The 16,439-nt window shown below is 43.5% G+C and overlaps 1 protein-coding gene across 1 annotated transcript in view; it reads right to left on the bottom strand.

Annotated features, from left to right (window-relative positions):
• Positions 1 to 16,439, bottom strand: part of ndst2a (N-deacetylase/N-sulfotransferase (heparan glucosaminyl) 2a) — a 40,884-nt gene that overhangs the window by 1,060 nt on the left and 23,385 nt on the right. Inside the window, exons 5-14 of the mRNA XM_085442529.1 lie at positions 14,323 to 14,508; positions 11,832 to 11,960; positions 9,425 to 9,607; positions 8,589 to 8,685; positions 8,394 to 8,517; positions 2,419 to 2,593; positions 2,161 to 2,331; positions 1,942 to 2,051; positions 1,706 to 1,808; positions 1 to 974 (exon numbers count right to left, since the gene is read on the bottom strand). The exon at positions 1 to 974 is cut by the window's left edge and continues 1,060 nt beyond it. Coding sequence (XP_085298655.1) covers positions 849 to 974; positions 1,706 to 1,808; positions 1,942 to 2,051; positions 2,161 to 2,331; positions 2,419 to 2,593; positions 8,394 to 8,517; positions 8,589 to 8,685; positions 9,425 to 9,607; positions 11,832 to 11,960; positions 14,323 to 14,508 — 1,404 coding nt within the window. The 3' untranslated portion in view covers positions 1 to 848. The remainder of the gene's footprint in view (positions 975 to 1,705; positions 1,809 to 1,941; positions 2,052 to 2,160; positions 2,332 to 2,418; positions 2,594 to 8,393; positions 8,518 to 8,588; positions 8,686 to 9,424; positions 9,608 to 11,831; positions 11,961 to 14,322; positions 14,509 to 16,439) is intronic.

The raw sequence follows: 16,439 nt of genomic DNA, 5'->3' as shown, positions 1-16,439 counted from the left end.
AAATAGCTGAAAATTGAGTTCCAACGAAAAAATCTGTACTCATCAGTGTTTAGTGTTTCTTTACTTGCATAACATGGAGGGTATATTTTCAAAAACTTATCTGCAGAGTTGGAAAACAGCTGAAAGTTGGAAAACTGCCATCCTTCAAAAATCAGCTTTCCCTTGGCCTAAATAAATCAAGTGGAATAAAACTGCTCACTGTCAGGATGCTGGTGGCAGGCACAGCATGGACCATAACTCTAAAAACATATTTACACTGATCTGTCATCAACTCAGTTCCATTTCTGTCTGTGACTCTTGTTCACTGACTGGAGAGCTGAGGATAAACTGCTTCTGCCCCCAAACGTAACATATACAAGCCTTTTTAAAAAATAGACTGCTTTAAAATCATCTTTGTGTGGGGTGTGTGTGTGTGGTTGTGCGTGTTAGTCCCGTTTCCAGTCGCAGACTTCACATGTGCACACACTGAACTTCTCTCCTCATTAATGCCGTCTACCTGTTCTTTATGCTATGGACCTGATGCCCACCCACTTCTCTGGATCCACAGCCAGCGGGTACAGCATGAACCTCATTTGCAACACGGAGGCTAAAAGCTGTCTGGGAGGTTGGTGAAAGGTCAAGAGGAGGCGGTCTGCTGGAATCGTCTCAAGCAGTGACCAAAACATTAAGATCAGATTGTACGGTCTTTTTTCACGGAGCACAGGCACTCTTAACATCTGCTCAAGCATTGTAACTTTGATAGTGTGTGTTGCTGCCGATTCCAGATCAGGTAGTCCAGTCTCGTCCGGAGCCAAATGTTGACTCGACCACAGACTCTAGTCCAAGCTTTTCTGCAGTGTGTCTGAGCCTCAGCTCCAGCTGGTGCTCTGGAGTTCTTGGCGGAGCCAGGATGGCAACGGCTGACCCAACCGGCTCAACAAACGCAGGAGATCCATGTTGTGCTCATGGTAATACTCTGCTAGAAAGGCACGCGACTGCAAGAAAATGCACACAGGCACGCACGCACGCACGCACACACACACACACACACACACACACACACACACACAGGGGTGAGATTCACAGCAAGTTTTCTCAAGTGTTGTTGTTGCAAGCATGAAACAGACATGGTGGACTGGCGTGCCAATATTACACACTTTGTTGTGATGTCAGGTTGGTGTTCAACAATAGAGGAACTTCTTTTTAATTCATTTCTGTGGCTGTGTCATTTCCTAAAGTAGTGTTTATGTTACTCTAAAAGGAGTGTGTAGATTTCATGTATGTCGATACCTATTTACACTCTGTTGTGCTGGAGACCTGAAATAGGTTTATTGACAGGTTTGAAGTTGTTCACACAGATAGCAGACTACTGATGTCAGTGGAGAATTGTCAGACTGCTTTCAGCTGTGACTCAAATAACCAATCGCTATAACCAAAACATGCTGAAGAGCATCTCTGAACACATGAGAGAAAAGACCGTAACAGGTGCCGTCACAGACACATGGGTTTGTAAGCAACAAGAAAAAAGCAAGATTGGAGGCTAATGGTTTTGCTCAGTTCGGTTTTTGCTCTTCCAAAGGTCAGCTTTTAACGGATTGCTTTTGCTACTTACACAGCTTAAAGCCTAAAATTTAAAAAGAGGTTATGGTACGCAAGATTCATCCCCCCCAAAGAGCTTGTGCTCATCAGAAAACGAGTAGGTGAAGCAATCACAGCGCACGCGTACCTCAGAACTCAACTCCGGGTACTTCCTGCCTTTACTCTTTCCCAGACATTTGGCTCGACCGCCCTCCACTCGCTGACACCAGAAACCTTTGCTGTCATCATACCTGCAAAGACAACGCATGTTTTTTGACGCCACAGCAAACACACCCCACATAGGCTATACATTTTTACATGCTTCTGTGTAAGGCAAGTCAGAAAAGAAAGTGACTTTTATACATGTGTAGGAGTGTTACGAACATTAAAGCCTGGGTGTAGTTGAAGATGGGGGTGACACCAAGGAATCTCTGTATTCCCTCCATCACCAGTACTGGGTTGGACCGCAGCAGCGCCCCATCAACAATGTGTAGCTAATTATAGAGAAAGAGTGTCAGCAACGCCTGAGAGAACTACAACCATCTTCCAATGTATTCGCAGCAGCCACTGAATGCGCATGTTAGCAGCTGCAGTGTGTGTTACCTGGCTGGCTTGGTAATGTTGCAGCCAGCGGTCCAGGTGGATAGCATATGCCCCAGGATTAAGGCAGTGTCTCTGAAGGGCCAGCAGATCCCTGGGGGCTGAGGCGCCCGCTGTAACTACTTCATGGAAAGTGTGGTTAAGGGCTACAGGGTCCTGATGAGCCCTCTGGTGCTGTAGTTAACGAAACACACACAAACACTAAAGAGGGTTTGAAATGCTATAAAAACGCCTTTGCAGCCTCACTGTGAGCATTCTCACCTGGTACCAGGAGTAGGCTCTGTCAGCCGGGTTAATGAGCACTGCCAGGATCTTGGCCCTGGGGAGCAGGGCCGCAGCTCTTTTAGGGGCTACTTCTGTGTCAAAGTAGTTGGCACTCTTTTCAAACATGAAGTCTGTGCTGACATTGGAAGGGAATGGGAAGAAGTCCATGTACCTGAGGAGGACACACACGCACACCATTACACAACTGTACTGAGGTGAAATGTGTTTTTTTTTTAAAGAAATATTTTTAAACTGAGCAGCTTTTACAGTTGTGTGTTGCTTCTTAATATAAAAGTGTCCAATTTATAAGACAACACAACGTCTGTGTGGAATCGGTTTTCCTGCTCTCGTTTGCCGTTTTAGCTGTTTGGTGGTTGTTGAAATAGTTTTGTCTTTAACCCGAGATTCTGGCGTTTCTGGCTAAATACATTTATATTTAAAAATCGATTTGAATCGGTAAACCGATTATTGAAACCAACTCCTAGTGTGTGGGGCTGTACCCTGTAGGTTTATATTGTTAGACAGTAACATTACTTATTAAGAAAAGTGTTCTGTGTAATGTGTGTAGTAATTACTTTGAGTAACGACGCAACAATGATCGCAACAAAGAGTGGAAATAGCTCCAACATGAGCAAACATTTGACCACTCAGCATGTAATTAATTTGCATGAATGCAATGTCTTGGACATGCTGCTTAGAGACGGTGCTGACTCAAAGCAATTCCCATCACTAGTGTCATTCTGAATTTGATGGCAACAACGTGTCTTCAGCAGCTGGACAGTGTATCAACGCCTCTTCTTTTAACTTCTGTGACTGAAGGAGAGCAGTTACTGGGCTTTAGAGAGAGGAATGTTGTTGTGTTCTTTTGGTTTAATCTGGCTCCAAATGTTTTTCTTAAATGTAAGCAGCTGTCTCAGTCATCCTCTTCCTCCAGCTCTGAACTAAGCTGGGTTGCTCTTGCCCAGTGTTCTGTACTGTGATTTATTAACCATCTAAATACACAAAGGACTTTGCAAATGACTCTTCTGAGTTATTGGCTGAAATCATGCCTAAATATAATAAAGCTCTAATGATTAGAGATTTTAATGTACATGTGCGCTGGCTTGACAGCATTAACTGACTCGCTAACTTCACGCAGTGGTTGTCCGGACCCACAGAAGAACATGAACACAGACATCTCACGATGTGTCTGTTTCAAACAGTGTTTTCAGATCACACGCCTGTTTTTTGCATTCACTGCTGCGCTTTTCTCTGCTTACTTTGATCAGAACTTTGGGGCTCAGCTTCTAGTTTTATTCCACCTGCCAAACGATATCAGAGTCAGTGTCTCCATTCAAAACCAGACAGTCTAAAACGAATCCCACCTGGATTCTTTAATTCTTTCTGTTTTAGGCATATTTGTTCTTGTTGTTTTTAACACTAGCCTTTTCCTCAAGGGTGGTTCCTAAAAGCTTTAAAACAACCACAGATGGAAAAAACCTGGCCTGGATCCCAGTGTGTTACCCAACTTCGGGTCCATTTCCAATCTTTCTTTTCTTTTAAAAATTCTCTAGATAAATGTTTATAGCAAATTGAAGGCCCTTTAAATAAAAAATAAAATAAAATAAATTTAATTAAATAAAAAAAAAACCAAACATCCTTGGGTTGTTTTAGTCTGGTTTGAAGTCTCTTCATGGAGCAGAATCAGTACTGCTGACGGGCCACTGCTCACTGTTGGTCCACAACAGTGATGGCTAAGACGGGTCTCTTACCGGGACCATGTCACCTATGAAGAAGACGACTGCCAGACCGCCACATGTCCCCTCCATGACATTCTACCCCAACTCCCGTGCCGACTGCACAAGATCACCACCACATGGAACCCACCCCACAGAAGACGCAAACCAGGCTGCCCCCGTACAACATGGCGGAGGACTTTCATTGATGATTTACGCGCCTGGGATGAGGCCGAAGCAACCGCAGCTGATCGATTACGCTGGCAGAGATCTGCCACCCAATGCACTGAACGGTGCAGGAGGACCGAACTCTAAGTATTGTGTTTGGTCCTGGTGGGCACAGTATCTAAGGCCTCCAGTCACAAACCTGGGTTTTATGATGGACAGTTAGATTGGACAGTCAAATAACTGCAGTGGTGAAATCCAGCTTCTTTCAGCTGAAACAAGTGGCAAAAATAGAAAAACTGTTGAAAGATCACTTTGAAACAGTAATCCATGCCTTTATCACAACTCTGGATTGGATTACTGCAACTTATGTAGGTGTTAGCCAGTCCTTCCTGCCTCGTCTTCAGCTGGTGCAAAAGTATGACTTAACTGGAAAACAGCAAATTACTTCTGTTTTATACTCACTCCACTGGCTGCCCGCCCATTTTAGGGTTCATTTTTAAATTCTTTTATTTCTTTCCTCTGAGATGTGCCTTGCCCATCTCAGAACTGTTGCACTTGCACTGTCCTTCCCGATTGCTCTTGGATGTGCCGAGGGCACAAGGCTTTTGCCGTAGCAGCTCCCAAATTGGCATTAGACAGGCCTCTGCACTGTCCAATTTTAAGATCCACCGCTTCTGTTTGTTGTTCGATCTAGTTTGCACATCATCAGGATGGGAGCGAATGTTCCCCCAATAATAAACCAAAGGGTCCCTCTCCTCATAAGTCTGGGGAATATATCCAGGTTTTCCAAAAAGACTTTCAATTTTGGATTGATCTGACTTCAGAACGGTTTTCCATTTTGCTTCAGTCCATTTCCCCATCCATCCATCTTCTGCTTATGTGGGGCAACAAACTAACAAAGCTGCTGTCTGTTAAAGACCAAACAGGGAATGTCATACTAAAATGAAAATGGACAGCAGATTATTTCAAAAAAAGTAATGTGTGCCGGGTGGCGGCCAGGAGCGGAGGCCCTGGCGGACTGACCCCCGGCTGCCAAGACTGGCAATAGGGACATGGAATGTCACCTCTCTGGTGGGGAAGGAGCCTGAGTTAGTGCGTGAGGTTGAGAGGTACCGGCTAGATATAGTCGGGCTCACCTCTACACATGGCTTGGGCTCTGGAACCAGTCTCCTGGAGAGGGGCTGGACTCTGTCTCAGTCTGGAGTTGCCCCTGGTGAGAGGCGACGGGCTGGGGTGGGTATCCTAATATCCCCTCGGCTTGCTGCCGGTACGTTGGGGTTTTTCCCGGTGGACGAGAGGGTTTGTTCCCTGCGCCTTAGGGTCGGGGAACGGGTCCTGACTGTCATCTGCGCTTATGCGCCGAGTGGCAGTTCAGAGTACCCAGCCTTCTTAGAGTCCCTGGGGGGGGGGTGCTGGAGGGTGCTCCACCTGGAGACTCTGTTGTCCTGCTGGGAGACTTCAATGCTCACGTGGGTAACGACAGCGAGACCTGGAGGGGCGTGATTGGGAGGAACGGCCTCCCTGATCTGAACCAGAGCGGTGCTCTGTTATTGGACTTCTGTGCTAATCACAGTTTGGCCATAACGAACACCCTGTTCGAACATAAGAGTGTCCATAAGTGCACGTGGCACCAGGATGCTCTAGGCCGTAGGTCGATGATCGATTTTGTAATCATATCAGCAGACCTGCGACCATATGTTCTGGACACTCGGGTAAAGAGAGGGGCTGAGCTGTCAACTGATCACCACCTGGTGGTGAGTTGGATCAGGTGGCGGGGGAAGACGCTGGACAGACCTGGTGCACCTAAACGCGTAGTGAGGGTGTGCTGGGAACGTCTAGCAGAGGCCCCAGTCCGCGAGATCTTCAACACACACCTCCAGCAGAGCTTCAACAGCATTCCGAGGGAGACTGGGGACATTGAGTCCGAATGGACCATGTTCAGCGTCTCCATTGCCGAAGCTGCTGCATTGAGCTGCGGCCGCAAGGTGGTTGGTGCCTGCCGTGGTGGTAATCCCCGAACCAAATGGTGGACACCAGAGGTGAAGGGAGCCACCAGGCTGAAGAAGGAGTCCTATCGGGCTTGGTTAGCCTGTGGGACTCCGGAGGCAGCCGACAGGTATCGACAGGCCAAGCGGAATGCGGCTCGGGCAGTGGCTGAAGCAAAAACTCAGGTGTGGGAGGAGTTCGGAGAGGCCATGGAAAAAGACTTTCGGGCTGCCTCGAAGAGATTCTGGCAAACCGTCAGACGTCTCAGGAGGGGAAAGCGGTGCTCTACCTGCACTGTGTATAGTGCTGGCGGAGCGCTGCTGACGTCGACTGAGAAAATTGTCGGGCGGTGGAAGGAATACTTCGAGGACCTCCTTAATCCCACTGACACGTCTTCCGAGGAGGAAGCAGAGTCTGGGGATGAGGGGAATGACCCGCCAATTTCCGGGGGCGAGGTCACTGAGGCAGTTAAACAACTCCTTGGTGGCAGAGCCCCTGGTGTTGATGAGGTCCGCCCCGAGTTCCTGAAGGCTCTGGACGTTGTAGGGCTGTCCTGGTTGACACGCCTCTGCAATGTTGCGTGGAGATCAGGGGCAGTACCTGTGGACTGGCAGACCGGGGTGGTGGTCCCCATCTTCAAGAAAGGGGACCGGAGGGTGTGTTCCAACTACAGGGGGATCACACTCCTCAGCCTCCCTGGGAAAGTCTATGCCAGGGTGCTGGAAAGGAGAGTTCGTCCGTTAGTCGAACCTCGGATACAGGAGGAACAATGCGGTTTTCGTCCTGGTCGCGGAACACTGGACCAGCTCTTTATCCTCTCCAGGATACTTGAGGGTGCATGGGAGTTTGCCCAACCAGTCTACATGTGTTTTGTGGACTTGGAGAAGGCATTCGACCGTGTCCCTCGGGGTGTCCTGTGGGAGGTGTTGCGGGAATATGGGGTGTCTGGCCCATTGCTACGGGCCATTCGATCCCTATACAACCGTTGCAAGAGCTTGGTTCGCATTGCCGGCAATAAGTCGGACTCGTTCCCGGTGGGTGATGGGCTCCGCCAGGGCTGCCCTTTGTCTCCGGTTCTGTTCATAATTTTTATGGACAGGATTTCTAGGCGCAGCCAAGTGGCGGAGGGCTTTCGCTTTGGTGGCCTCAGAATCTCATCTCTGATTTTTGCAGATGATGTGGTTCTGTTGGCTTCATCGGGTGAGGGCCTCCAGCTCGCACTGGAGCGGTTCGCAGCCGAGTGTGAAGCAGCGGGAATGAGGATCAGCACCTCCAAATCTGAGGCCATGGTTCTCAGCCGGAAAAGGGTGGAGTGCCCACTCCGGGTCGGGGATGAGTTCCTGCCCCAAGTGGAGGAGTTCAAGTATCTCGGGGTCTTGTTCGCGAGTGATGGGAGAAGGGAGCCGGAGATCGACAGACGGATTGGGGCTGCAGCTGCAGTAATGCGGACGCTGCACCGGTCCGTCGTGGTGAAGAGGGAGCTGAGTGTAAAAGCGAAGCTCTCAATTTACCGGTCGATCTACGTCCCTACCCTCACCTATGGCCACGAGCTGTGGGTAGTGACCGAAAGAACGAGATCGCGGATACAAGCGGCAGAAATGAGCTTCCTCCGAAGGGTGGCTGGCCTCTCCCTCAGAGATAGGGTGAGAAGTTCGGCCATCCGGGAGGGGCTCAGAGTAGAGCAGCTGCTGCTCCACATCGAAAGGAGCCAGCTGAGATGGTTCGGGCATCTGACAAGGATGCCCCCTGGGCGCCTCCTGGGTGAGGTGTTCCAGGCATGTCCCACCGGGAGGAGGCCCCGGGGCAGACCCAGGACACGCTGGAGAGATTATATCTCTCGGCTGGCCTGGGAACGCCTTGGTATTCCCCCGGAAAAGCTGGAGGAGGTGGCTGGGGAGAGGGAGGTCTGGGCCTCTTTGCTTAGGCTGCTGCCCCCGCGACCCGGCCCCGGACAAAGCGGATGAAAATGGATGGATGGATGGATGGTAATGTGGGACATTTACGCATTTACATTTATGCACACAAGTCATGGCAGCGCTGCACAGATCCAGGCTTTCCTTTAAGGCTCTGTACACAGTGAACAGGGTGTGTATGTGTTTTTACCAGTCAATCCCATTGTGATAGTTTGCGCCACTGAAGAACTGGATCTCCTCAAAGGTGGTAGGGCTGGGGAAGGAGCTGGTGATTGCTGGGTGGATGCTCAGGAATGAATGAAGTGCTGTAGTACCTTTGAGCAAACAAGACAATTAAAATAATCAAAACAGAGAATTAAATAAGACAGATGAGAGGAATCTATACCTGTTTTTTGTGGTCCAATGATGAGAAACTTTGGCAATCTGTCACAGGTCTTCTCTTTAGACCAGATATCTTTGTGTCTCTTATCATGGCAAGGGTTCTGAAAAAAGAAAAAATCCACACAGTGTGTCATCTTCCATGACGGGTGAAAGTTACATTTACATTTTACATTACAGATATTATACACGTTACATTTTAAAATAAATAAAAGGGACATGAATGGTTTTGTTTATCATTTCGTCACATACTCCCACATCACCCAAATCTTGAAGTAGGCATTTCAATTTCCAAATTGTACAAAAGATGGGGGAAAAGGGTAGGTAAGGTAGATTTTAGATGTAATACTTAAACTTTTAAGATTAGAAATCATGAATGAATTAAAATTTTACATATTACACACCGTAGTCAGGGAAAAAAAATCCACTGATCAGGTTATTAGCAAAGGTGCAATTAATGTGTATTTACAAAAAACCCACAAACCCCTAAACTAGATGCTTTAACGATAATTATACATTCACTGTTTTTCCTTACATCAAACTCCTTGTGCATAGAATTACTGCACTTATCATGAATCTGGCACTTATGCCTTTTTTACCTATTAACTTAAAAGAAAATGCATGAAGACTTTTTCATTTCTAAAATAAAACAATACAATAAAATGTATGTAAAACAATAAAATAATATAATAACAATAAAAAAAACACTCTTTGTTGTGAAGCTGTCTTTTAACTGTTGCTTTATTTAATGATTTATAGTGATTAGGTGACTGTGTATACAGTGAAGTGAAAACAGAAACTGGATTTCTCAAGTTTTAAAAATAACCACATGAATCAACCCACCTGCCAGAGCGGGTCTCTCTCATCAGGAAAGATTTGGAAATACCTCTCGGCAAGCTGGACTGGTGGTAACGTTTGCAGCCTGAGGTTGGTCCAGCACTGGACAAACTTCACCAAAGACTCAAATGTATACAGACCCAGACGATCATTGCCATAGTTAGACAGATGGGTCATGAAGATACTGATCTGGATTGAGAAAGTTAAAAATATGTTATAACACTGCCATCCTAAGGTTTTATTTTAATTTCATTTTTAATTGTGTGTGTGTGTGTGTTCACTTTTTATTACATGTTAGCATTTTATGTTACTTAAATTCTTTTTACACCATGTGAGAAAGTATTCAATAATTTCATTATATTTGAATAATGACAATAAAGAAAGAAAGCTGACAAACTTTGCCAACTTAAAATTTTACTTTTTCCCTCGAATTTCAAATTTTGATTAAAATGTTTGACATTGGGAATTTACTATCACACACTGCATGTTATATCCACAAAATTTCTCCATTATCCCCTTATTCTCGTGTCTTAAACATCTTGTTTATTTTTTAATATCATTAATCTTTCTCATCCTATTTTGTCTTAGTAGAATTGAAGAAAAAACCTTAAGTAAATGATAAGCAATGGTTAAGTCTGCAACTTCTTAGTTAGAAGAGCTTGGTGCTTGGTTTTTGGGAGCCATTTTTGTTGGGGGGGGGGGTCCACTGCCAAGAACCTTACACATCTACTCAATCTTCTTTTTCCTGTTCTGGACTAACACGCATCTGTTGTTTAATTGTTTGTTCTATCATTTAAGGTGAGTGTGCACAATGTCTGTGCTCTAGGAATCAGATTAGTCAGCATTTAAACTTTCTAAGCTGGAATGTTAAAGGTTTAAATCATCCAGTCAAGACAGCGAAAGCTTTCTTCCATGTTATTAAGCACCATAACAGTGATGTGGCTTTCCTGCAGGAGACCCACATCAGGGGGTTTTACAATGCCAGAGGGGCCAGTGCTTTTCCAGGTTAAAGGACAAGTGATTTCTATACTGATCAGCCAGAGCATTCCCTTTGAGGCAGTCCAATGTTGTAGCAGACAAACAATAAACATTAAATCTGCTTTCAGGGTATAAACTGAACCTCAATAAAAGTAAGCTTTTCCTCTTAAGTAGTAAAGCAAGTTTGTTAGACTTCACTAACTTGCCCTTAAGGGTTAAAAAAAAAAAAACAAAACAAAAAAAACCCTTAAAAAACAACAACAAACAAACACACACAGGCACCAAAAAACAAACAAACAAGAATTTGATTACACTGCTAAACCAATTGAAGCTGTCCTTCACCCACTGGACACCATTTTCTAAGGACGTTATTAAAAATGACTATTTTACCCCAATTTTTTAATTAATTTATTTATTTTTATACCTCTTCCAGGCTCTACCCATTTTTATTTCTAAGATTTTTTTTTTCAATGTGTTGCATTCTGTTTTGTCACCTCACACATGGGAAGGTAAACACCCAAGACCAATCTTCAAAAGCCTGAAACTGAAGGGGGGGCTTCAACACTTCAACAATTTTTGTTTTTATTATTGGGCCGCTAACATAAGCTGTCTGGTGTTTTTGGACTTGTACCTCACTCAGAGTGGCTATTCTGACTGGGTGACTATGGAACTACACAGCAACAACAGTACATCTTTTCTGGCTGTACTTGGTTCTCCACTTTCAACTCTGTGGTGAAACACTCATTGGAAATATGGGGCAAGTTTAGGAAATACTTTAACCTCGACCTTTAAGTTGAGCTCACTGAGACGCAAACTCGTCCGAGATCTTTAGCATATGCACTTACGGTATCAATTTGAACCTGCTACATCACCTTGGTCTTTAGTTATTGCAATGACAAGAGTTTCAGAAAACTTGACCTCTGATCTTCACCTTGAGGTCAAGGTCACTAAGAGGGGGTGGAAGTGACACCCACTCTTAGTGGGCGGGGTAGAAAGAGTGGGGTAAAAATGACAACACTTTTAATTTTACAGGGTGAGTCCATCTGAAATCAACCAAGCCTTTTGCGTGTCCAAGTTGCATAAAATCTAGATGGTAGAAAATGTGAACATTTACAATGATTGCTGTCAAAAACATTTTCATGTTAAAAAACAGACCATTTTTCAAAAAATATACATCTTGAAAACTATTTGAAAAATGAATCTGAAATTTCACAGCACTCATTATAGATGTCCAAACTTTGGACTCTAAAATTTGTATGCAAATTGGAGGTCGAGCAGGACATTTTCTAAAACTTGACTGAAGATGGAATGACCTTTGTGTAAAGCCAGGCCAAATCTTCAGACACTCAAGTCTCATGTAAAGTTGACACGTGTGAAACATGAGTGCTAGACAGTCTCAAGCCAACAGCTGTAGTGTGCATGGAGGTTTTCTTACAGGGTTTAGGAGGACGGTGAGGAAGAGCTCTCCCCCTCTGATGCTCTTGTCCAGCTCTTTTGAACCTCCTGGGTATTCATTATAGAAGATTGTATGGGTGAATAGACCACAAGTTTGTCTGGGCAATACCTGAAATGAACAAATAGGGCATTAAATATTGGGGATATATACATAATTTCCTTAGGGATTAATAAAGTATTCTGATTGGTCAATCATCTAGGTAAGGAAACCCCAAAAAGTTGATTCTGTTCCTCTGTGTTCTCAGCATCATGTGTTTTTAGTGGGAAACTTTTTCACTTATCCAAGTGTAGCCACAGCTGCTCCTTTCACATAAATGGCCAACTGCAAGCAATGGAGGTCATTTATAAGAGATGTCTCCACCCTTAATAACAGGACCAACCTCAACACTGACCAAGTATGTCTTGCTCTTGTAATTTTATCTTATCTATATTTCAAATATAGGAGTTAGAGCAGGGAGATATGGCCAAAAATATTTATCACGATATATATTTGAAAATTTGCGATAACGATATAACTGACGATATAATTGATGCGAGACAAAATACAACTCCACAACTTGACTAGCGCAAAAAAACACCATCCATTTATTTTCACTTACACAAGAAGCCGTTTTTTTATGTGCATTAAACCTATATAAACATTTTACAGTGCAAATGCAAATTCCTTGCTGAAAGTTTAACCAAAAGGCATTTCCAGTAGAAATGGGCTGACATATCCTGAGCATAACCATGTATAATATCCACTGCATTAGGGGTGGGCGATATAAACGATATACGATAGAAACGATATAAATTTGGCCAACGATAGAGATTTTGACTATACCGCTCTACCGCATGTTGATGATGTCATCAAGCTGCGCCTGTTTTGGTCGAAAGCATCGCAGTGGCTACAACCATTATCATCTGCAAATTATGCCGAGCAACAGTCATAGCAAAGAGATGAAGCACTTTTGAAATATGGGGAAAGCCAAAAACTGCGCTTCCTCCACCTCCGTAACATTGATTCATTAATGCTGAATTCTCTCGCAGCTGCTCTGTTCCCATGTTGTTGCAGTATATTAATGACTAACCTCGTATTGTGAATGAATGATCTCAGTTGTTCTCCTGACTGAAGTTTGGCCCGTGTATAGCATCCTGCCATGCAATTGCATGCTGTTTATTTTTCTGTCCTCATTTATGTTGGAAGTGATAGCAGAGCTGTACGTTTGAATTTTTTCAGAAATCTCTGTCAGAACATGCTATATCATGCTTAGGTAACTAGCAAAACTTGCAAGCTAACTTCTAACTCCGTTACATGTAATACATTCTGCTTTCATGGATGCCTGGAAGTTAAACTTCATAGTTACACCTGGTAAAGCAGCAATGTTGATCGTTTTATTAAAGATGAAAGAATTTAGACAGTTTTTAAGTCTCAGTGATGCCGCAGTGTTCGTTTGACTTTGGGAGCTGAAGTGGAGGGAGTTTAGGACCCAGATTACTTCCAGATTTGCGAGCACCTTAGTCCGACAAACACGACAATAACGACGGCCCGCTTGCATGTTCTACAAAAAAAACCTGCTTTGTCGTGTATCTGACGGACACCAAACCAGTTCAACATCACTGAAGTTGCACCACTTTTACAAACCAATTCTGGTTCATCCGTTTCACTCAGCAATCCGCTTTCAATAATTTCCCCCAGGGATCAATAAAGTATTCTGATTCTCCCTTCTCATTCTCCGTTGCCGCCATGCTTTTTCGCCATGTGCGTATGAAAACAAAGGCACTGCGCATGGGCGTTTTAACCATATTCTATCGCGATATTTCATTTTCTTATCGTTGCCTAACATTGTACCGTTATTACCATGAACGGTATAATATGGCCCAGCCCTAATAGGAATGTCGGTTTTGGAGGAGTCAAGGAGGCCATTTATGTGAAAAGAGAAAAACCATCTGTGAACCAAAGAGGGGGCCTAAGGGTACATCTTTCTCCATCTAACAATGGTTTGATTGGAGCCTTTCCCCAGCTCTCTGTGAATGGTACTGATGGATAATATGAAACTGTCATGAAAAGAAGCATTTTCATAATTATGAAACAATCATGAATTATGAAACTAAGTGAAAAGCCCATTGTAAGGCAATGATGGTAGTCTTGTGACAGTACTTACCTGCAGTAAGCCGAGGCTGAAAGTGTCACTTGGTCACAAATGAAACTTTCTAGCTATTGACTTTGAAAATCTGTTTCTGTGTAATCAGCGGCAAATTGTTATTAGTTACCATTAAGCCAGCAAAAAACCTCTTGCAAACACTCAGAGCCTTAAGAAATACTACAGACTTCACTGATACAACATTCAAAATATAACATCTTAACAGATAGCTTGTCCTTTTTTAACACAAAAACCTTCAAAAGTTCACATCACATCATCTTGGCTGAAAGATGTAATTTTCTTCACACAAACACATGTGTTATTAAAGAACAAAGACTGTGGACTGACCTGGATGCCATTGTGAATGAAGCCACGTCGATATCGAGCTGGCCTTAGATGAGGGTATTCTTCTGTACTGGTCACCTTGATTCCCCACACAGATTTCCAGGCTTCATATAGCTGGCTGTGAACTGGATAAACCCCAGAGTGGTGTGGAGCTACTGCATAGCCCATATCTATTGGGATGCCATGCTCCTGGAGAGAGAATGGTACAATAAGAATAAGGGGTAGCTGTAGCTCAGGAGGTAGAGCTACTGATCGGATGGTTGGTGGTTCAATCCCTGGCTCGCCCAGTCTTCATGCTAAATATCCTTGGGCAAGATACTAACCCCAAGCTGCTCTCTGATGAATCCATCGAAGTATGAATGTTAGTCAGAAAGCACTTAAAGTATAAAGGAAAGTGCTTGTGTTAATGAGTGAATGTGGCATGTTGTATAAAGAGCTTTGAGCACTCCGGGCGAGTAGAAATGCAAAGCGCTATATAAGAAACAGAATCCATTTACCAGTAAGAAGACAGCATATGGAGTTAGCAGGTGACAGACAGGTAGAAACAGTTTTAGTCAAGAGAAAAAAAAAGGAGAAAAAAAGATAAAGGACTGATTCATATATAGAGCTTTTTTACTCTCCTGGAGCATTCAAAGCACTTTATACAACATGCCACATTCACTCATTCACACAAGCACTTTCCTCTATACTTTAAGCGCTTTAGTATCTTGCCAGGGATATTTGGGATGAAGCTTGAGGCAGCCAGGGATCAAACCACCAACCTTCTGGTCAGTAGCTGACCTGTTCTAGCTCCTGAGCTACAGCCCCACACAGAGGCAAGCAGATACAGTGAACTTAGTCATACCAAGTCACGATTTTTACAATGTTTTAGATACGAAAAGAAAAAACAAGAAGAAAAAAAGGGAAAACCAGCTGTGACTTGTACTGTTAAGTACTTTGAGTGGTCAGTATGATGAGAAGACTGTTATATAAATGCTATAATACAGTCTACACGCCTTTAGATGCCAGAGTGGCACCAAAATCCAAAAACCAGCTTTCATGTACAGTGGTGTGAGAAAGTGTTTGCCCCCTTTCCGATTTGTGTTTGTCACACTTAAATGTTTCAGTTCAAACAAATTTAAATATAAGATAGGGCTGCTCGATTATGGCAAAAATGATAATCACGATTATTTTCACTGAAATTGAGATCGCGATTATTTGACGATATTTATTTAACCCTTTAAGACCTACTATAGAACCAAGTCCGCCAGAGCTTATATTATTTTTTTTACATGCTGTAGTGCCATTTGTGGGAGCATTTCAAGTTGCTAAATAACTGTTATAGCCCATATTTTAATAATATGTATGCATTAAGTCCATAGTAACTACATTAATTGCAAAAAAGTGCAATAAACTACAAAAAAATTTATATCGTTTTTGTTTTGTTTTTTTACATATATTTCTACTTGGAGAAATTTAAGAGGTTTATCCCTCAAAACTTTAAATACAAAAAAGTTGCAAAAAATAGTTTACAACAACAGGAAATTTATTTTGAGTGTCTTCATAGTTTTATTTTGGAGATACACCAATTTTTATATACTGCAGGAAAAACAAAAAAAAACAATCCTATGATGCAAATTTGCAAAGAAAACAGCAGGTGCATCAAAATAAACTATTTCCAGCAGTGCAATTCGAGTTCTAAGCATCCCAGAAACTATTCAGAAAAGTCAAACATGACCAGTATAGGCTTTTAAGGCCTACAAGTAAAAAAACTACATTTCCGCGAAAATGACGTCACTTCCGGTTTCGGCCAGGAAATGGCGGACATGCGACAGTTCGCGCTGACGTCTGTTTCACTGTGGGAAGTGTTACGAACAGCTGATCGGATCGGCAAAGCGTGTTTCTGGAATATTATGTTTTTGTTCCTGCAAGCGCTTTTTATGCAATTTTTGCAAAGCTATATGTGGAAGGGAACTGTGACCGAGGACAAGCTGATGGCATAAGATGTAAGTACAACTCCTCCGGTTTCATATGCAAAACAAATTATTGCGCTAGCTTACGTGGTTCGGGTTCTACAGGGATTTAAAAATAGTTACACAAAACGGAGCATGCTGCTCTGACCGGATTTAAAGGGTTAACAA

The sequence above is a fragment of the Copadichromis virginalis genome, linkage group LG19 (genome assembly GCF_057382275.1).
Source record: "Copadichromis virginalis isolate Kocher_CV1m ecotype Utaka linkage group LG19, C_Virginalis_male_GT1.1, whole genome shotgun sequence".
Taxonomy (NCBI): domain Eukaryota; kingdom Metazoa; phylum Chordata; class Actinopteri; order Cichliformes; family Cichlidae; genus Copadichromis; species Copadichromis virginalis.
The sequence above is the reverse complement of the archived record's forward strand: the minus strand, read 5'-3'. Positions and strand labels throughout refer to the sequence as shown.